Source organism: Procambarus clarkii, chromosome 89, assembly GCF_040958095.1.
Source record: "Procambarus clarkii isolate CNS0578487 chromosome 89, FALCON_Pclarkii_2.0, whole genome shotgun sequence".
Classification (NCBI taxonomy): Eukaryota; Metazoa; Arthropoda; class Malacostraca; order Decapoda; family Cambaridae; genus Procambarus; species Procambarus clarkii.
In genome coordinates, this window is record NC_091238.1 from 7,238,495 (window position 1) to 7,261,965 (window position 23,471).

The 23,471-nt window shown below is 35.5% G+C and overlaps 1 protein-coding gene across 1 annotated transcript in view; it reads right to left on the reverse strand.

Annotated features, from left to right (window-relative positions):
* Nucleotides 1-2,778: 2,778 nt before the first annotated feature.
* The window catches only part of LOC138359136 (exportin-4-like), a 57,636-nt gene continuing 36,943 nt past the window's right edge, over nt 2,779-23,471 (reverse strand). The window contains exons 21-23 of the mRNA XM_069317877.1: nt 20,321-20,473; nt 18,799-18,891; nt 2,779-16,527 (exon numbers count right to left, since the gene is read on the reverse strand). Coding sequence (XP_069173978.1) covers nt 16,333-16,527; nt 18,799-18,891; nt 20,321-20,473 — 441 coding nt within the window. The 3' untranslated portion in view covers nt 2,779-16,332. The remainder of the gene's footprint in view (nt 16,528-18,798; nt 18,892-20,320; nt 20,474-23,471) is intronic.

The window sequence follows — 23,471 nt, forward strand, 5'->3', positions numbered from 1 at the left end:
ATGACTGACCTTTAAGGTGGTCTTGTGTATCTTAACATATTTTTTGTTTGTGATGGAAAATGATTTTAATTGTAGCAAATTATCCATTATTGCAATTAATATAAAATACAGCATTAAAATCAATGCTGAGCATCACACCCATAAATTACTGTATTAACACTTTACCGCAAGTTGGCATGCCTGTGTGTCCGTTATTTTTCTCACGTGTGCGAGCCGGGGACGCACGTTGCGTCCCTGGTTAAAATATTTTTTAAAATTCCATTTATTGTTCTATTATGGGATAGTTTTAAAATGTGCACCTTTATATTGCGAACAATTTGATACCAAAATGAAAGACAATACGAAAATTGATGTTATCAAACTGAAAAGAGTGTACACATTAGGTTGCGGGTGTGCAAATTGGTGCTCGCTCACGGGTAACAGTTGGCTGACTTTAGGATTTGCTGTGGGGGGGGGGGGTTCATGCCGGGCTTTTGAACCTTGTATGCATACATCCCTGTAGGGAACTCTATTGCGAACACAATGATACCACAAGGAACGACGTAGCACGAGAATTAAGGTGAGAAAACTGAAACGAGTATACACATTTCAGTGTCGCCGCACGCTCGCCTGAAACATCGGGAGCATTTCGGGAAAGTCTGCAGCGCTCGTGCGCCAAGCACGAAAGTGTTAAAAAAAAAAAGTTTCTTTTAATAAAACAAGAATGCATGAACTTTGAAATTTAAGTAACTGCTAATTTTAAGATATTTTCACAATGATTTTTGCATTGGCAAATCTATTAGTTTAGAAAGAAATCTTGGGTATTAAAAAGACAGCATTAGAAATATTGAAAGTGATTAAAGTACTGTGATTAGTATGTATAGTAGTTAACATATAGACCTATGCAGTAGTGTTAATAATAATAATAAATATGGGTAGTAAAATAAAATGAAATTCTCTGCATGTTGTTTTGGTAAAGTAATCATTCTATAACCAAGAAGATAGTGTTGAGTAGTAGATGCAGTGAGACTGCTTGTCTTAAAGGCATGGAAAACACAGTTGTAAATTATAAACTATATTTAAACTATAAATTAATCAATTAAATGAGTGTGTCCTTCCATTAGCACATCATTTGAGGTTTTTATAACTGTTGTCATTTGTTCTTGCTGACTTCAGGATTTGCTATTGTAATGCTGACTTTTACCATATTGTATATAAAGAAAACTTCATACCATCAGCAGTATGTAAGAGTACTGGGAAGACAGGACACCACAAGCGTAGCTCTCATCCTGTAACTATGCTTGGATAATTAGTAGTACTGTACATCATCCCGGACACCTAAACAAGGTTTAGAGTTCTATGTTGCTAAAACATATTCTATGACATTCACAAGAAAACATGCTCATCATACACACACTATTTAAAATCCAATTGTTTGTAAAGGTTAATGTGAAACTTTTCATATCCTTTACTTATGTCATGAATGCACCAAACACCTTACCCTCCTCAAAATAACTAATTAGAAAAAAAACATTATTGCAGTATGGTTATATAGCACTGTCTATAGTACAGAATATTAAAAAATTGCTAGATATGATTCAGAATGCCAACATTACAGTAGAAAGACACAAGATGATTAACGTCAGTGGAGTTTGATATGCTAAGGATTTTATAGAAAGACATGTGGTATACAAGAACAGCGGTAAGGTAAAATTAATGATAATTCTGAAATTCAAGTCTTCTAGGCATTGAGTAACTTGGAACAATACAGTTCTGACAAAGCTGCAAGTCTGTCCCATTAAGTCCCTTTGAGTTAATCTTGTGTGACCAATACATAACCTAGCTAAGGACATTCCAACTATTTTTGTGTAGGACAGCTGTTGGGATAGGTTACATTTTAGTACATAATTTATTTGTTAACATCTCTCTAATGGCGGGGATCATATTAACACAGTAGAAATTAGAGTGAGGAATTTATTTCTAGATTAGGTACCTTATTCATTTAGTCTTGTATTATCTGATGTGTAGAGAGAACACATCTAAAACTACACATTTCTAATTTTGTGAATTAGATTATGGCTGCCCTGCAAAGCCAGCTTCACCATTGTCTTGGTACAGTACTGTGCATCATGTAGTGGATGGAGTTGGTATACTCTGTTATTTTCAAACATAATTATGTACCACCACTACCTTTCTGAGACTACATATTTGGACATTGCAACTATATACTGTAATTCTCTTTCCTCAACCAAAATAATGTTGTAACAAGTAATAGTGTTCTTGTAGCTGTTGCATCTTTTATCTCCTCAAATCCAAAAGTAATGGGGATTCAACAATGGATTTATCTTCAGTGAACACACAACCTGGGTACCCAGTCTTATAGGCATTATCCAGATTAAACTAGTTGATTCAGCTGCCAAAAAGTCCCATGAAGTTTAAACCCCATTTAGATTTTAGAAGCATCGGTAATAAATTTGAATAGCAACGATAGATGATTCGTCCAAAAAGAAAGTAGCATGAATATGATTTTCCCTTGTCACTTGATAGTGACTCTAACCCTGTATCTTTTATTTGTAGGCACCAATTTTTGAAATGAGTGGAACATATACTAATGAAACATTCTACACCACTGTTGTTTGATGTTTTAGATTCAGCTACTATGAACACAAGTTCCAAGTAGCACAGGCTATGATGAACCCCTAGTCTACACTTACTAAATACACAGAACGGTAATTTAAAATGTGATTTTGCTCTCGATATCAGCATCGTTGATTTTCTTTGGGTTAAAGAAAAAATATAATCTTTCAAAGATATTTAATAGAAAATAAGTAGAAACACAAGTTTGAGAGACTGGTGTGTTAACACTGGTACAGCTACACAATATCACAATGCAGGACTTAGCCTGGTGGCAGCACCAAGTGCTAAGTCCCAGTTAGGGCTCTTCTTTTTTTTTTTTCATTGAACTCATTTTATTATTTCATAGACAACCATCAAGTGTGAGGCATAGTCATTTTTCCCTAAGTATTGCAATTTTTCTGATGAACATTAAGCTATACACAAATATATATGAAAATGCAAATATACATATAAAAACTGGAATGCCTTTTAAAGTAATCCATACACTAGCAGCTATGACACCTATCCCCTTGTAGAAAAAAACTTAATAACTATACTCCTATGCTTAAAATTATTAGTCTGCAATACTGAAACAATGCTATAAACACATTTAAAACTAATCACATTGTTAAACTTTCTACCATGACATGTTTCACACTACATATACAAAATACTTGTTTGGTTATTCCAGATAATTTTAGGACATATCTGGCCAAAAATTACTAAAGTGAGTCGATCTTCGGTATAGTACCAAGGCAAATGGGTTGCCAAATAATTTGTAATATTTTGCCATCTGTTCATCAGATGAAATATTGTATTTTCAACTGTCTGATAACTTTTAGCACATCAGTCTTTAGCGTGTCGGGTATTGTCAAGTACAGTAATCTAAATTTATCAACTGTATTTTTACTTTCAATACTTAAATTCCTATTGTATATAGAACATGCCTTCATTTATAATCAGTGGATTCTTATAAAACAATATATTCTGAAAAACACAACTTTGTGGTGTAGGGCTAGGGAAGATTTGTGACCAAAAGATTTAATTTAAGAGTTGGGTTTAAGGCCAATTGCAGGACACTTCTTGGTGTATACTGTGTATCTCTTTATGGGAAAGAAAAATAGATGGGGATGGGAGGACAGACTGAGTGCTTCCAACAGTTATTGGCAAATTCAAAGTTAACCTCCTTCACTTGCATCGGTACTTACATTCCCTGTTGCGAAAAACACACATTTCCTCCAGCAACAATTTTTTTTTGTAATTCTTTGGTTTAATTTGCATTTCTAAATGCATTCTAATATTTCTAACTTTTGCTGATGCTGTACTGTTATCAGCAAGCAAGCAAGCAAAAAAAAATATCTTGTGCTGGGTTGGTAAGTGCAAAGTACCACATTACATTGACGTTTAGCTAGTTTTAAATCTTTCACGAAAAGTACTAGTGGATTTGGTAGAATTTTCTCATTTAACTGTAATGTAATTTATCATTTGGTATTATTTATATTTTCCTATGCAAATGGGTTTACATAATTTACATTTTTATAATGTGCACAACTTTTGTTTAAGCTGATTGATTGTAATGGGGATATTTAACATGAATAGTTGAGACAAATTTGCAATACAATATAGTACAATACAGGTGAAAACAAAATATAGTACAGTACTCTTGTTAACTGATAAAAACGTTTGGTATCACACAGGCATGCGAGACACCATCAATTCCAATGCAGTGTACTAACTTACTTTTAAGGATGACAATGAAATTGGATTTCAAATTCTTTTATTAATGATTAAAATATTTTAAAGCATCATCCATCATATTTAATGAATCGAGACGAGTACAAAACTGTTATTCAAATATTCATATCTGGTTAAGACTACAAACTAGATGTGCTTAAATCTAACATATAATGGGCTTAATAATTACACCTTTAAATAATTTATGATAATTTAGTTGCATTTAACTAGATGAAACATTCCTACACATGTATTGGTGTGAAATTTGAATAGGAATACTATATGTGCAAGCAGTTATCCATCGTGAACAATGAACATGGCCAATCCTCGAAATTGTATACAGGACTGTTTACAAAATATTATGATTTACTGTAGTGCAGTATATGTGACTTTAATATGGCTGAATATTTGTCGTGTAACCACCCACATTTAGATATGTACGTAATTAGGTTTTAACTTTACCAAACAAGTTTATTTGAATGAAAAGCAAATAGTACTCAAGAAAATAATCATAGATTAACACTAAATATATTTAAATTTGCTCCATGGCCTACTTTGCACATCAGGTTTTCATTTTTATAAAAAACCATACACAGTAGTCAGTACAATTACTGTCTTCAAGTATTTTTTAAACGTTAATTTCCTTATTGCACAAAAGAATGTATACAAATAAATGGTTTAAGTCTGAAAGACTTGAAAGAAAAAATTCTGAAGCAAATTTATACATAACTAGTTTTGTTCTGAAACGTACTGGTACTGTATTTACAAGTTTATTTTAACCATTTCATTGCAATTCTCAGAACTGAACAACACTCATTTATCCCCAATGCTTCACAAGTCAGTTTCAAATGCTGTAATCTTTGATCAGACATATGGCCCTAAGAAGAGGAGTTTGAACCTGTAGGTGCTGCCACATTTGGTTGAGAGATTAAAATGTCATCTGATACTATAGCTCAAAATATGCCAAGAATACCAGTCATACCTTGCACTCATTTCTGTGATTTCTTTCTACATGATTAAAGTACAATGCAGTCTGATGATTTGTACATCATAACAAAGTGTCCAAGAGATTTACCTGTATATATATTTATACACATTGATTCGATTTGCAATCCTAGCAAGATAGAAAAGATGCTGTGTACTGTATATACTTTTTTTGTTAATGTTCTTGAATGTCGCCATCATAAATGCTATAATTATTAATAGTAAATATTAAAAGAGCATAATTTTGTATTAGATCTGTAAAGAACCACAATAAAAAGATATAAAACAGTGAAAAAATGACAACTAAACATTGGGGACAAAAGCAAAAGAATAATTTTTTTGTGTATTTAGGGACAAAATTCCTTGGAAAGTACTGTACTGTATATTAGTTGGTTATCTGTATTTCATAATTTATTCATTGGAACACTGATTACCTCATTGAGTTACTGGACTGTATTTTCCATTACAAAATGGAAATTTAAATTCTTTTAATTCACTGCAGAAAAAACTAATTTGTTAATGGTACAGATGAAATTTAACTAAAAAAATGTGAAAACAGTCAATTTTTTTTTTAGTAGCAATCCAATGCCAGATAATAACCGAGCCAAAAGCATAGTGCAAGGGTCAACTTGGTGAAGGTAGACACACCAGGAATAGGAGGTACTGTATGTCCCACACTAGTACATTTATGTACAGTAGTCAATCATAATAATTAAAGACTGTACTTAGTTTGAAGTGACAATCACTGTTGTCCATCAACTTAGGACACAAAACACTAATATGCATATAAAAGTTTTTAAGGTATAACAAAGTAATTGTACTTTAAGTAACTACTCAAATTTTATACACCTTCACATTTTTTTACTCTGTCTCATACTGGCATAACAAATGCTTTGAGTGTCTTTTCAACATGTTTTTACCATACATATATTTTTAAAATAATGCTACATAAAACAGTAGTAGGAATTTGTATGAACCTATACTGTGACTCCTCTAAAAAAAAAAAATAATTTTGGGTATTTACTGACTAAATGAAACTGAAAGATCTAGTTTTTAGATATTTGAAAACCAAATTACAGCCACTATTATGCTAACATTCAAAAAGAGGAAAGCCCACTAATGTATAAAGCTTCAATACATAACCTGAAAGGGTTAAATAATGCCCTTTGCTCTATCAATTCAACTTTTGCAAGAATAACTACTGTACTAAAGCTAACAATTGAGGCCATGACATTAACAATTAGCAAAGAAGAAATAGAGGACGGTTTTTTTTTTGGATTGTCACAACCAGACAGTTTGCATTGCTTGTAACACTAATCTGCATACAGGCAAGGCCATTTATTAATACTATTTTCCTATTTAATGTTTGTACAGTATAGTACTTGTCAACACCACCACACCTTTATTTAGGTCGTGAAAAGCTGTACTGGCTGGCACAACTCTTCATATTGTAGAGAAAATTTTAGAGAAAGTTAATAGAACACTTCAAAATTACTGCCTTTCTTACAAACTGAATTGCTGTTATTTAATGAAAAAGCTATAAAAATCTATATTAATTTTTTTTAGGGCCCTTTAATAATGTGCTAACTTTATATGCTGTGAAGTAACATCTTGCATAGAATACACAGGAATTTGTAATGGCATTTAATAATGAAATACTGGAAAAAGGAATAAAATTTCAAGCAAAGGCAATATTTACCCAGACTGCTGTGCAGTAGCTGTGTCGAGGACAGTACGGTCACCACACCAACTGCATCTCATTGATAAGGTAATTTTGATCAAATGAATTTATTTCTTGCTATTAGTTATACAACTTACATATGGAACTTTAATATTCCATATTTAATGTTAAAAATTAAATCAAAATAGGAAAAAAGTTCCTAAATCATTTTGGATTTAAACAACATTCTGGTAAACAACATTGTAACCTAACACCCATTATTCGGTCTGCACTTGGAAAACCACATTAAAAAAAAAAAAAAAATCCTACAGCAGTTCCCAATCACACACTACCCCATATTTTGATGGACATAAACCTGTTTTGGTGTAGGTGTATCTCAAACTAGAATATGAGCCAGCCTTTGGGTTATCTATCTGAAAATCGATTCAATCCCTTCCTAAATAAACAAAGTTGGTAGATGCTTATTATTAAAATGTAGACCTAATATGACACATTAAGGATTGTAACCCAGAGTGATGATCTGTTGAATTTAATATTGGAAGACTGATATTTGAAGGCAAAATTATATTTCAATTGTATCCTGGTAGTAAAGTTGGCACAGGTACAAGCTTAGTAAGGCAAAACTTGATACTCTACATTATGTGTGACTGAAGCATCTTTGGGAGTACAAGTAACTAAATCATTTTGCTATTGTTTTGTTTTAATTTTCATACTATTGTCTTTTCCTCTATAACTGGTGAAGTATTTTGTTATCCGTAAACTGTACATCACCCAGCAAATGTCAGATAATAGTTATGTACTGTACTGTTTCTAAATGGCTGGAAAAAATATACTGCATAATATACATTCACTATAAACTTAAATTTGTTCAAAGTTTGCAAAATACCTTTCATAACAAATTAAACAAATGTCATCAGTTGGCAAAGATAATAACCTTGGTTAAACATAAAGACACCAATTAAAAAAAAATCACATTTTTTCCCTAGTTATCCACTTTTTCAAACTCATCACTTAAGAATGCTATTTCTTTCACTTGTATATCTCCCACCTACATTCTCATTCTTGCCTCTACTGCACCAACTTTAAAGTCCTTATTTAACACATTTTCTAGCTCAATTATAATTTTTTTTTAGCCAAGCAAGCAACCCCAACATGCAGAATATAGTGGTAAATGTTACAAGCATTATTGTGGTGCCTTAACAGGTACTGGTGTGGAGGTGGACAGTTATTTAGGTGTTTGGCAATTGTGTGGCATATACTAATCTGGTCTGAATGCATGACAAAGAAAAAAATGTTGCAAATATACAAATATGTTTTGGTCTTAACACTGACAGGTTAAGTCATATTACTGTACTTAGTAGCAGTTAATCACAGCCTTGAGTTGCCTATTTGCAACTAATGACTTTTGGGTTAGCGATAACATTGAAATGGAACATTTGCTTCACAACTAAGCGCACTATTTAAAAGCCATTAATATTTAGCTTATAACTTGGTAGTCAATATATTTTAAATTAATGTTAGTGTATACAGTACATAATATTCCATTAAGGGATGCATGTTTAGAAGAATGTATGACAGCAGGAATATCTGATAATCAGATCCCTGCCACAGCCACCACTAAACATTGTCTCCAAGGACTTGCACGGAACAAGTGACAAGGGATTGTCAGCTCCTCCTTCAGCCGATATCCTTGGAAAAATGTAATTGCTTAATAATATAAAAATCTTTTAACATGCATGAATATCCATTGTACATGATATAGTTTGACTTACGATGGCCTAACTCCAAGAATTGTACTTGCAGCTGGCACAACTTCACCTCACCTGGTATGACCTCACACTACCAGTTAAGTCTTAAAGAGATCTACACCACACACGTACAAACATTAAATCTTCTCTCACAGTGATCATGGAAAAACAAACACTACTGTGCTTTCTATACACAAAAAAGTAAAAATATATAAAAATAGCAAAGACCAGTGTTGAAAGAAAGTAAATATAAATCTTGACACTAAGAAAGCATAGCATATTACTAAGAAGAAAAAACTGTTGCATGACATTTTTTCCTATGTTATCTTAATAGGTAAATGCATCAAAATCACTTGTACGACACTAACAGCGTGGGACTAATTGTGACGACAAGAGCGCAATCCTGAAGATCTTGAGAACCTTGCTGCCATGTTAACTTTCTTATTAATAGTTGTGTTTTAGTACAAAACAAACTTACTCACAATTTACAGAGTACATTAGTAAAATTATTTGATACATAATGTAATTTACAAGTATTTTGTATTCTTTTTTTCTTAAGGCAAACAATTGCAACAAGTTTCTTCAGAAATTAAGACTGCATTATATCTTTGGCTCAGCAACATGGAGTAGGCAAAGCATCAATAAAAATGTTAACACTGTATTTTTGTACAATTATGTCAATTAAAAAACACAGTATTCTCTTCCTACTATATTTTAAGCCCAAGAGATTCTCTGGATATTTTATGACTAATCAGTTCAAGAACATAAACTAGTTAATCCCGTATAATCAAAAGGAATCTTCTGATGCTAAACAGGCGATAAGTCACAATAATGTGGCTGAAGATATATTGCCCAAACCATCCATCAGAAAATGAAGAAACGACGCTGTTTCGGTCTGACTTGATAATGGTCCAGGACGAACCAAAATAACATCGTTTCTTCATTTTCTGATGTGTGCTTCGGCCATCATATTTAGTACAGGAAGATACTCCATCCAATTTCTAAGTTAACCCCTTCCAAGTAGAGCCCTAAAACTCCAAGATCTACACAACTCCAAATAAAGTACTGTACATGGTTACCACACAACCTCCATACAAATACAGTACAGCAGTTCTGCTTGAAACAAGCAGCAATATAAAACTTCTTAATTATGACATTACTTGTAATATAGTTTAGTTCATGGCAAGCTAAATGGTACAAAGTAAATACGAACAATATAGCTTCGTAGGTTTTAATACTCTTTGAAGAAAAATGAGGTGAAAAACAATATCACATGAACAATCTACAAGTGATGACTCTGTGATTATATGTGAATGTTAAGAGCAATGATGCAAGATGGTAATATAAATAAAATTAAGCTACAATTTGTAAAACAAAATAATAGGTAGGAACACTTGTGGCAATTTACCAAAATACAATATTTCTAATAAAAATCTATGTACAAGGACATCACGAAAAGTCACTTACAATGGCTATTATGAATGCAAGAAATGATAGGAATAACTCAATTTGTTTTAAATAATGAACAAAGTGCAAGAATTTTGAATATAAACACAGCCATTTGTAAAGTCCTGGTTATGCATCAGTTTAGGAACAAAGTCAACATATTAGCATTTTCTCATGTTTGATGAACATTTTAATATACACTTATGTATGTGTGTCAAATCCAAGTAAATCTTACAAAGAAAGAAGTATTAATGCATGTATTAATTTTAAATGACAAAACAACAGAAAAATAAACAAATATATTAAGCATAATTTCACATGCCAGTTCCTGAAAGCATGACTTCTCATATAAAGTAGCTACCATGCCTATTAGTAGCTGCAATAACATGTTGCCACAGTTGTACAGTGGGTATTCTTCAACGTTAAGTTTGTGGACATCTAATATATATTTTTCTCATGGCTTTGGAGACGAGCACCATGTTGCCCATCACTCTCCATTGAGAAATATTAGCATTCAAGTTTAATTTGAATTAAAAAAATATCTAAGCAGACATTTTTAACACACATACATTTTTGGAGCAGCAATGCCATGCGGAGATAATAAACAGTAGCACTGCTGAAACAGATCCTTTAACAGCTGCACTGACTGACATGAGCAATACATGTATGACTTACTAAACACCTCGTGCTTAATGATGACACACATCAGCTAAACAATAAGACACCTTAAAGAATTATGCATGGGTCATTATGCTTTCATTAGGAAATATGAAAATAGTAGACTCTCAAGAAAGGGTTTTCACTACAGTCCTTGGATGGGTCAACAAAGCATACTTCTGAGAATGTCAAGTGGGGAAGGAAATTAGGAATCAGCTGGACTCTATCTCTCGATATAAAGGGTGTATTCAAACATTATTTTATACCTTACTATTAAGTGACCTGGGTACCCCTAAACTCGTTCAACAATGTATGATAAATTCAATATACATACTTGTTCTTCCTAATTAAAACTAAAATTAAAAGGCAGGTCCAATTATCAGTATAGTCAGAGTGAATGCATGTGCGTGCCTGCAACCTGTCTTAAATGTAATATAAAATAAAAACTGCCGACTTTCCTTATGCTAGAGTAGAAAATGTAATGACAGTAATTATCAACTGTTGATCAGCCAGTATACCTGGAACAGTATAGCACTAAAATGCATTAATTGTCGACGAAACACAGATGAAGGCTACAATCAACACACTTGGGAGTTTTTACCAAGGTTAATACAGCTAATTAAAATATATTATTAAAGAAATAGGGGTCACAGCCATATTCTTAATGAATACAGATTAAATTTATTTATTTATTTCAACATATGGTTATTAACATTAAGGTGATGTGCTGATCGGAATAAACTAGAGTTGCCATCAACTAAAACTCGACTATTTTGGCCTATTGGTAGGAAGAGATTTTGTAACATGGTATCACACTGTTAAAGGCATCCTTCAGAGACCAAAGGCATAGAATTAATGTAAATATTCTACCAACATGAAAACAAGTTAGCCATGTAACAGGTTTCACATATGTATTCATGGTTTTCACTAGACCAATTTGTCTGTCTCTCTATAAAAGAACATAAAGAAATGTCATATAATTAGGAAAAATACAAATAATTACTAATATATATTCTTTAGTATAGTGCTAAAACATAGAGGTCAGTCCCTAGCATTCCTGGTAAGGGGGCAACTATTACCAATACTGAATAACACTTCAACTACAATGCTGACTTTTGCCAGCAGAAATTCAATTCAATGCTGAATTTCTAGAACCTGCTCAGTCATTCCCTAAGCTTACTCATAATGGTGCCTCGATATAGAGGAGGCTAGCTCTCCTGAAAAAAAGAAAAGGTGGACAGGCTGACCTTTAGGGGAAGAACAGCAAGAGGGTATTCTGCAGATAGATAGATAGCTAGGAGAGTACAGCATATGTTAATATAAAAAGCTGCACACACCAAAAGCTCAAGTGAACACAAAAGCCGAGACTGATGGACGTCCAACAAGGAATGAGAGATCATCAACAGAAGGACAGCTAGAAGCCCTGAGCTATAGACAAAATAGTAATGAAAATCATTAAAACATCAAACATCTGAAAAGCCACATATTGGGGACAACCAACCAGCTAGCTGAATCAAGCAACCACATGGAAGACCTGGGAAAGGCAGCCCTTAGAACAAAAGACATGAAAAAATAGCCCTGACACCAACAGTCAGGCATGTATAAAAATGCTAGGCCATGGCCATAGGACACCATGTAATGGACTCCAACCAGAGTGCAAAGAATGTCCGAGATAGCCGAAAACAAGATAAGAACGCAACCTCCTTCATTTCCTCCAAACACAAGCGAGAAGGGAATTAAGAACCTCACCAACGGAGAGAGATTAAGAACACCCCCATCTATACCTGATAAAGGCACAGAGTAAGCAGGGGCATGACTCAAGTGTACAAATAATTTAAATAGTTTTACAAGTGGAATATAAATAAGGCACTCAAAATATTAAGCCAGAATATGAAATAATGGATTCAAGAAGCATAACTGATTCAGAAGTAGGGTTGCAGGCCTATAAAATAATTTACCAAATAAAATCTGAGAAGCAAATTTACTGGGAAGTTGAAAAAGTCAGTTGATAAATAAGTGGACTGCTTAGATATAAACAAACAGGAGCTGCCTAGAATAGGCCTAATAGGTCTTCTACAGAATTCTTAGTTGTTGTTTATATTCGGTATAAAAGTGGGAGTAAGAATGTGGACCAAACCTCAATGGTACACCAACAAATTATCCAAAAAGAATGAACACAAAAGAGGCAAAGTGAATATTTACTATTACATGGGTTAGACATGAAGATTTACATATATAACAATTTGACCACACGTTATAAATGTTTAATTTTCAGCTTTTAATGCATTTAGTTACGTTCTTAATCTTCAATTATTTTTTCTAAAATGTGTAACAATTGTTAGATATGGTGTGTGGTTGTGTACAAGTAGACAAGTGTGTGCATCTGTGTATGAGTAGATGAGTGAGCAAGTGTGTGGGGCTGTGCTTACAGATCAGTAACTAAGGGGATGTGATACAAAGCTCTTTTTGCCCTGCATCCTAGCTGTTTATACACAATGTACTACCTTTCAACATTATCATTTTCATCTAATTTTTCTTTTATTACAATTATCCCTGATTTCACCTAATGGAAAAACTGATATTTACTTTATGTTGCTGTTATTCTTATTTAACCCTTAAAGGGCTCAATGCATATATAGCTGGGCTGAGTAACTATCGTGGAACGGTGCACCAGAGCTATGTATGGCTGGGAGTACCAAGTAATATTTAAAAGTCCCATGGTTACACAGGGTTCACATCAGCTTCTTTAGGGCTCTTGTAAACAAACGCCATTTTTAAACAAAATCGTGGGTGATCTCAGAACCACAGCATCACCTAAAAATGTCAAAATATATGTAACTAGTATTATTTAGCCATGATAGTATTACAGAAGAGCCTGACCATGATAAAGACTGTGTACAATGTTCAGATATCAGTGAACACAATGTTCACATGATGTTCACAGCGCTAGCCACAGCACACTGCCATTGTTTCGTCCATCTAAGAACCTTCAATCTACTTCTTATGTTCCTTTATAAAATAAACTTGTGGAAAATTATTAATTTACAGGATTTAGTGACCAGGATTCTGATAATAGCAGCACTGTGGTGAGAATTAGCAATGTGCATAGTATGATGGGTGGAGTAATTTTTGGTGAGGAAGGAGGGAGGTGGTGTCGTCTGCTGACTGTGTGTGGCAACCTGTTATTGTCTTGGCTCACAATACCAGCTTAGTGGTTTGTTATGGTGAACACAAATGTAGATACTTACATATAACATGTGTGTATATCAACAAAAGGAGTATGTTGGAAGGAGCCATTTTGGTGAGGGAAGGAGTGAGTGAGGCTGTTGTCTGCTGGCTGCTGTGCAACATGCCATAGAATATTGCACAGGATGACATGACTGCATGACCACTATGTTGTTTGGACATCATACCAGCTTAGTTGTACAATTATGGGGAACAAAACATGTAGATACTTATATGTAACATGTGTATATAGTGTAATAAAACCACAAACAGTATTGTAGGAGGAGGAATGTTGGGGTGGAAGGTGTTGAGGGCTGGCTTGCTCGGTGTGGCAACCCACTTTTGCTGTTTGAACTCCCCATACCAACTTAAGTGGTTCACTATGGTGAACTTAAATGTAGATACTTATATATAATGTGTGTAATAACAGCAAAAGGTGTACTGTATGTTGGGAGGAGCCATTTTGGTGAGGGCGATGGGGTCATCTGGTAGCTGCTGTCTCTCTCGTCAAGCAGTTTTTTGTGGCCACTATGTTGTTTGGACACCATATCACCTTAGTTGTACAGTTATGGTGAATAAAACATGTTGATACTTATATATAAAGTGTGTGTATAGTGTAAAAACAGCACAAACAGTATAGTGAGAGGAGGAATGTGTGCGAGTGAGGGAAGGAGTGTCAGCCGACTGTGGGGTGACCTCAATTATTGTCTTGACTCACCCTACCAGTTTAGTTGTACAGTTGGTTCACACATTTTTTTATATTAAATATATCACACTACACACTATTTAATATTACTGCAAATAAAGAGAGAAAAATCAATCAGACACATTGTAATAATTAGGTAATATCTTTATGGCAGCTCCCGCTTGTCAGTGCGGGTGGAGCAGACCACCACAGGACGCCTAGTCTGTCAATGCCTCAATTTTGCCAGACTTTCCTGCTCTATTACAGACAAAATATGTCACCTACGATTTTTGTATTATTTTTCCCATGATCAGGGAACACAAATGAACACTTTTATACGACAAAATTTTTATTTATATATTTTTTTGTATTTCTTGCACCTGGATGTGTTGCAGGCTATAATTGCAAGCGCCTTCCAGGAGTTAAATGTCACTACAGATAGGTTTAGTACTTGCTGAACTATTTGCTTTTGAGTTAGCAAATGTCCATTCATTATAATTCCTACTTGGCAATCAGGATGCATATGACTAGGCTCACGTGCTCAAAGTTTGAAAGTCTCCACTGTTGAGAACATTTCTTAATTGGCCTTTATCATGTACTCGACTCATTTCCTCAAATAAGTCACTGATGTTTATGAGATAAAAAATAAAGTGTGCTATGTTTAACATAAAAAATAATGTAAATAAAATTCATTCCTTATTCGAAACTACTGTACTATACATTACACTTTTAAGCATTTAAGAACAAATAGAAATTCATAAAATACAGAATTATAAAAATCTAGGTAACACTGTTCATATTTTAATTACATTACAGCAGTGATACAAATCCTAACAAGAGAGAACAAACTAAAACTGTCCCTTTCAAATAATAAGTCAGTCCTTGGCAATTTTTTTCTTTTTTCTTTTTTTTTTTTAGATAAAATAAAGAAGTGCCGCCTCACTTATTTAGTTGTGTGAATATATGCACTTTTTAGTCACATGTTTACTAAATTCAAGGAAACATACAGTACATACAACTTAGTCAGAACTTTATCATGGAGAAATAAAACCCTTTAATGTCTTCTAATAGAGTCCACCTGACAACTCTTGGGTAGGGATGGAAGAAGGGGGGAAGGGAAAGGGAGGGAATAAAGGGGCGGGGAGAGAGACAGACAGAGAGCGAGAAAGACAGATAGAATTTTCCAATGGGCTTAAAAAAGTATCCTCTAACATTGATCTCAATATAATCTTGTTAAGGATAAGAAGACACTAGAAAAACCCTCCATACACCAGCAAGGGTAAACAATCTTGGACTTTTCTTTATATATGTGAGCCTCACAAGGCTATCGGAAACCTTAACAATAATAGTACCACAATACTTGTTATTCTATATACACAACATTTGTGAAGCTCATCATTACACTGTTTACTTGTGGTACATCACAGCTCCTGAAAATTCTGAATTTCAAAAGAAAGAGATTCGTTTAATTTGTAAATAAAATAAAATTTAATATTCTGTAGCCTTACCTAGGTCATGGGCTTTCATAATTTACTAAGAATATTTACAGATCTCTTATATTAAATTTATTGTGTATTCTACTTAACAAGAAGAAAGCCTCTAACATTAGCAATGAATCTTTCAAAGTTATCCCTGAACTTGACACGGTTCATGCGGTCAGCAGTAAGCTCAACATTAGTGGTGAGTTGTGTAAAGGATTCTGCCAACCGCTGCCCTGTTGTTTGGTCAGTCTGACTGTGAAGTAAAGATTGCACCAGCTGCTCATACTCACCCTGTAAAAAAACAAAAATAAAATTAATATTTGTTTCTGTACCCATTCAAATTATGAAAAAAAAAAGCATTGAATGTAAAGAAACACCATTTTCTGAGTGAGCCCTGGAGGCTCCATGTAGCTATTGAGCTAATGTGTGATATATTGGACCGGGGCATTAGTCTAAGGAGTTCGACCTACCGGGGACCACGAGCCAGAACCTGCCCCCTTTAGAGAGGTAGCAGGGAGCAATGGCCCTGGAAAACACCCCCCTGTGGTTGGGGGGTTATCCTTATCTACTATCCACCAGGGTTAGGCACCCAGAAAGGTAGGCATAACAAAACAAACCAGACATGGTAAGAAAAGTACAACTAAAAACCGAAGAGAGGTAGAACTAACTCCCTTCAATCCCAAGGAAACAAGCAAACGTCACACTCCACTGCCACGTCGCTCATCCACGCAGCCCTCCTCTTTCTACGCCCGCTACCCAGCACTCCAGTTAGAAAGCTAAGCAAAAAAAAAAAAAAAAAAAAACACTGACCGGAGGGAGGGAGGGTTGCCAGGGAGCCTCCGGGGCTCACCCAGTGTTACGTCAGCAAGGTGGAAAAACATCGTCTTGGTCCACTTCATTGTTTTCTGTACACACTCGACAGCACTCACCATCATGTCACATTTATAAAATAAATGCATGTTTATGTTGTAGTCCTTAACACAATCTGGTTTATAAATCTTTTGTTTGGTGATTTTCTGTACCTTGCCACTGTCCACCACTGTACCAGTGTGAATAGTGGTCAACATGTTCATTTCACGCCTGTCTTTCCACTGCACTGAAAGCATTTGACTAGTTTTTCTTAGCTGGCAATCACCTACAAGAAAAGCATTGTCAAACACTAGTACTTCCCTTCGTTTTGCCTTTACTGTGCCACACACACTCCAGTTCTACTATCAAGCAAGAACCAAATTAGCAAGAGACTGGGATAATAGTTATATGTATAATATGTGGCCCTTGTTCAGCCAAGGTGCAAGCAGTGTCTTCACTACACTATCTGAGAAGCCATGTTGGTCATTACCAGGAATGTCTACATTGGTAGCAGAATACATTATCAGGTGCAACATAATTCCTGTTTCACAGTCACAGAGAACTAAGAATTTCAATCCAAATCTGTCGCATTTGGAGGGAATATACTGCTAGAAGGCAACACGTCCTTTGAAAAGTACAAGGGATTCATCAATCACCAGCTTCTGAGCTGGTACATAGAATTCTCAGAATTTTCCAGTAGTTCATTCAGAACGTGCCTCACCCTCCAAAACCTATCATCCTCAGTCTCATCTTCATTACTTGCAAAATGAAGACACCTGAGGAGTATCAAACAAGCTTAGGCCCATAAGAACTCCATACACATGACTGATGCCAAAGTCTGACATTAGCATATCAGCCTAGTAAACTCCGGGGAGGCGTAGGGGCTCCCCCTAGGAAAAAAAAAAAACACACGCGGAAGTACAACATTCTCAGAGGAAACAGGAACTGGCCGCCACGTAGGTAGGCAGGCTGCACAACACCTTGATGCCCCAACCAGCATGATACCACTCCCTACCCATGGCCAAACAAAGGTCACAAAACCCCAGCTGGCCCCAAGGGTGGTGTAAATGACAAGCAGCAAAAACACCTAAGGAAATGGATCCTGAACACACCAGGGAAGAGAACCGTAACACGCAAGGGCAGTTTTGAATGATTTGAATGGATACTTGGTAAGATTTTTCCTAGGGCTAATTGAGAAAATGCTCTCCACTGACTTCTCTGCCCCTAGAATATACAGTCAGAAAAGATATTTGATTCCTGGGGCATACAGATCAATCAAACCTGGTGTAAATTCTAAATGCTACCAAGGCCATAGGATTGCTACCAAGAGAGCACCTGAACTCAAACAATACATAGTATGCAGAAAACCAAGCCTCCTTAACACATGAAACTCTTCTAAGATTAAAGATGAAAGAATACATTGTTTACAGGGTGATAATGATTATAATAATTTTAAATTTCAATATACATTACATGGCACTATTGTATGGAAGCATAATACCTCCTATCCTATTTACTTCATATAATCACTGCCTCACACTTCTGTGATACAGTACCTTAGTAACATGATAAAGAACAAAAGATCTTTATTATGAGAGAAAGAAGTAATAATACTGTACTGTATTTTGAATGATGAGTTTTACTAACTTTCTGCAAATTTTGTTTCTCAAGTTGAACTTATCATAAGAGACAATGACAGACACACCTACATACCTGGAAACAACATATGAGGGTGTAGAGTGCGGCAGACGCTGCTTGGAGAAGGTCTGAATTTATTTGCTGTGACAATATCAGGTCAAGAACAAGCTGTAGAAAGTAAAGTTCAATAGAAAGTGATAACAATACTGTACCACATAATTACTTAACTTAAACAATTATGATAATGTAAACAACATTAATAGCAATAAGTAGTATATTGTACATATTACAATATTAATAGTCAAATAATAATCATTAACATTTTTAATATAGTATTATATTTTTTGTTTTCAAGTGTGTCAATTTTTTTAAAATCACTCTCCTCATAAACTTCTTTCCCCCAGCCTTCACACATATGCAATTACCAGTACATTGTCTTATCTTTTCTTGCTACCTTTCCTTTTCCTACCACAAAATTCTCATCAATACTCTTGCCTCACTAATTTTATCTCCTAAGATCCTGAAGTGCACAATTCACCGACTTCCACCACTTCACATCTTTAACCCTTAAACTGCGCATGGCATATATATACGGCTGGAGTAACATGTCTCACCGTGCACATGGAAAATATACCAAAACTAAACCGTGCGTGCGTGTGGGTGGGTGGGTGCGTGCGTGGCGACGTCTCTTATATTGCCTGAACCCACCATACTAGCTTAGTTTTAGAGTTATGGTGATTAAAACATGTAGATACTTATATATAATGTCGGTATATAATGAACAAAAGCAAAAAAAGTATGGTGGGAGGAGAATGTTGACTAGTGAGGTGTTGTTGAGGGAGGGAGTGGCGGCGAGTGGCTGCCACTCCTCGTTGCTTTTTGACTCACCATACCAACTTAATGATTCGTTATGGTGAACAAAACATGCAGATACTTATATATAACCTGTGTATATAATGTAATAGCAGCAAAACTATTGTTTATTGTTTTATGAACATAACTGAATCACTAATATGCACACCATACTTTTGAGTATAGCGATGTTTTACCCCTTTTATTCTATAAATATATCACGCTACACACTATTGAATAATATTACTGCAAAAAACTAAGAAAAAATCAATCAGAGACATTTAAATAATTAGGTAATAATATCTGTGGCAGCTCCCGCCTGACAGCTGTAAGCTGTAGTGGAGCTGACCACCTCTGACACTTGCTCTGTCAATGCCTACATTTTGCCAGACTTCCTCTGACTATTGCGAGCAAAATGTGTCACCTACAATCTTCCCCCCCCCCCTTCCCTGTCCTGAGGGAACATAGATAAACATTTTTAGAAGACAAAAATATTTAGAATTTTTGTTTTTTCTTGCGCATGGGGGTGTAAAAGTCCTCAGGACCCCTTAGCAGCTTAAGGGTTAACTTACTTAGCTTCTTGAGGAAACAGCAAGACTATAGCTAGGATGTTTTCAGGTAAAGCAGCAGGTCTAAGACACAAGAGACACATCATTAAAGACAGAGTATGTCACAACAATGCACTGTCTATATATGTAGAACTCTTCCAACCACCTTTGAACTAAATAGAATATTTTGGGCTTACCTTTAGAAACGGTCTAAGACCTAGTCTTACTGTCAATTCAGGACCACAGTTCTTGTGGATGTAGGATCCCAGCACAACCAAAAAATCAAAAGAAAGTGTTCCTACATCTGCTCCAAAGCTTGTCAGACCTAATTCTATGGATGCCAGCAAATTCTGTAAATAAAATAATACATATAAATTGACATGTTAAGTCCAGTAATTTAAATTAAGTCAGCAATACCAATAATTACACAGTATATGAATAATAAAAAACTGAACAGTAAAATAAAACAATTATACCCCTCAGTCCTAATAATTAGACTGACAAACATAAACATCCTCATCTTTCCAAATACATTTTCAACAAATTAGAAAATATAGAACATTGAGAATAGTGAAATATTCTTAACTGAGCTGGTCCCTTGGATGCTTCCTGAACCAGATCCCATATGGTACACCAAGGACTTATCACCAGGATCTCATTGACCTTGTTCCCCACGACAAGTATTTTTGCAAATGCTCTATCTAAGGAATTACAACAGTGGTGAATCTAACTTTAACCACCACTGATGGAGCAGCTTGCTATTATACAAAAGATGGCCTCAACACCCCATGCAAGTGATAACCCAGGATACACTATTGCACTGCTAACTACTATCTAAATTACTGTTTGCTATCACAAAGTGTCAGCATTTGTCACAACACACAGTGGTGTGTTGTGACACCTAATCTCTCAACTGAGAGAGCACCTACTGGTCCGGGCTGAGAGTACTACGCCTATTCTCAGCCCAGACCACCCAATCAGGCTTGGAAAAGTGGCTAAAAACAGAAGAAATCAAGAGTATTCAAGGGGGCCAGCCTAGAGAGGAGTGTATCACCAAACTCAACACCTTATTTCTGTGCCAAGGTCCCCCAGATGCTCCATGAGGCAGCTTCCCGTCTCGAACAATACTATACAACTACTGTAAAGCAACAGGAAAAAATTCATCAGAAAAGAGGACTTTTTTTTATGGAAAAATTAGAGCAGTGATTTGAGGCAATATATTAAGAGTGGAAAAACGTCCATAGAGCAGTAACACAAGGTTCAGTCCTTGCATAATCACGTTCATTACCTATACACTACTAGAGGGGTGGCTTCAGAGCTACATAAATAAGTTTACAGATAATGCTAAGTTACTAGGAAGACTGGGAGAATAAAAGACTTACATAACTGCCATGTTCTAGACAAAATAAGTGAATTGAGCAACATATGGCAGGTGGAATTCAGTGTGAATAAATGCCACATAATGAAATATGGAATAGAGGAAAACAGGCCACACACTCGACCTACAAAGTTTGTGCAAAGATAGTAAAGAACTCTGACAAAGAAATAGGTACAGGGGTACTTCTGGATAGTAAACTGTTGTCAGAGGACTATTATCAAAGGTGCTGAGAGAAATGTTAGAATTGCATTTAAATATATGTATGGAGAAATATAAAACTGTTTATGATATTCACAAGACTGAAATTGGAATATGCCATAGTTGTGTGGTGTCCAAATCTCAGGAAGCACATCAATAAACTAGAAAGGGTGCAACTAAATAGCTTCCAGAACAAAAAAAAAAAATACAGGAAGAGGTTGAGGCATTTTATATAGATGCCAAAGATGGAAGATAGAAGGAAAAAGAGGCAATATGATTACACATACAAAATAGTGATAGGAGTCAACACATTTGACCAGGAATATTTTTTGAAATTAGAATTACAAGAACTAGAGGCCATACATTCAAGCTAAGAAAACAAAGGAACAGAAAAAATATACAAAAATTCTGTTTTGTGAAAAAGAGCTCTAGTATGTTAGCACAATTTTTGTGCGAAGGTGGTGGATGCCAAAAAACCAGCGTTGAATGAAATAAGACGCGATTTTCTGGGTGAGACCCGGAGGCTCCCTGGAGCTATCCAGGCTGATATGTAACTATTAGCTTTCTGTCATCAAAGTGCATGGAGTTCTTTGTGCATAGGGGGAGGGGCTGCAAACAACCTATGCACTTCAAAGTGCATGGGTTCTGGCTCCTGGTCCCATACCATGGACAAGGAGCCAGAACCTGGCCGCCTCAGATGGGCACAAGAAGCACTGGCCTATAGAAACCCTCGTAATTACCGAAGTGTAGTTACAGGATAAGAGCTACGCTCGTGGTGTCCCCGTCTACCCAGCACTCTTTGTCATATAACGCTTTGAAACTACTGACGGTTTTGGACTCCTCCACCTTCTCACTTAACTTGTTCCAACTGTCCACCACTCTGTTTGTGAAAGTGAATTTTCTCATATTTCTTCGGCATCTTTGTTTAGTTAGTTTAAATCTATGACCTCTTGTTCTTGAAGTTCCAGGTCTCAGGAAATCTTCCCTATCAATTTTATCAATTCCTGTTACTATTTTGTACGTAGTGATCATATCACCTCTTTTTCTTCTGTCTTCTAGTTTTGCCATATTTAAGAAAAGTTTTGGCATATTACGAAAATATGCAAAAATGAAAACGGGTTCGATTTCAATCAAACTTTTTGACTAGTAGTATATGAAATCGGGTTCAACTGGCCCAAGTCTCAGCATCGTAGCATAAATAGGAAGGGAGAAAAACGAGTGATGACATCATGCTAATTTTCTAGTTTTCATTTGGGGAGTTCTGTCCACTCGTTCGGCTTTCGGTAGCAATATTTTCACCAGAATAGGGGTTTGTTTTGGGGCGCCTACCATTCTGGGTGCCAGACCCAGTCGCTGGCAGACATAGAATGCTTCCAACCACACGGGGATTTCTATAGGCCATTGCTCCTCGCACCTCTCTGAGGAGGCCCAGTTTCTGGCTCGTGGTCCCCGGTAGGCAAGAACTCCATGCACTTTGAATGATGTCAGAAAGCTAATAGTTACATATCGGCCAGGATAACTCCGGGGAGCCAACTGGGCTTCCTCCAGAAATTGATGGATGTCTACCTCAATATTTGGTTAATTTTTTCTATATAGTAAAACATTTACAAACTTTCTGGGTGAGTGCATCCCAGTTTCATGAAAATGACTAGTGGAAAAATCATAAATAATAAAAGAAAAAGATACATACACAATATATCAAATAGGAATATCTAATAAGCCTTTAATATTAATCTTAAAACTTGAATTGTCTTGGCTTTAAAAACATGTGT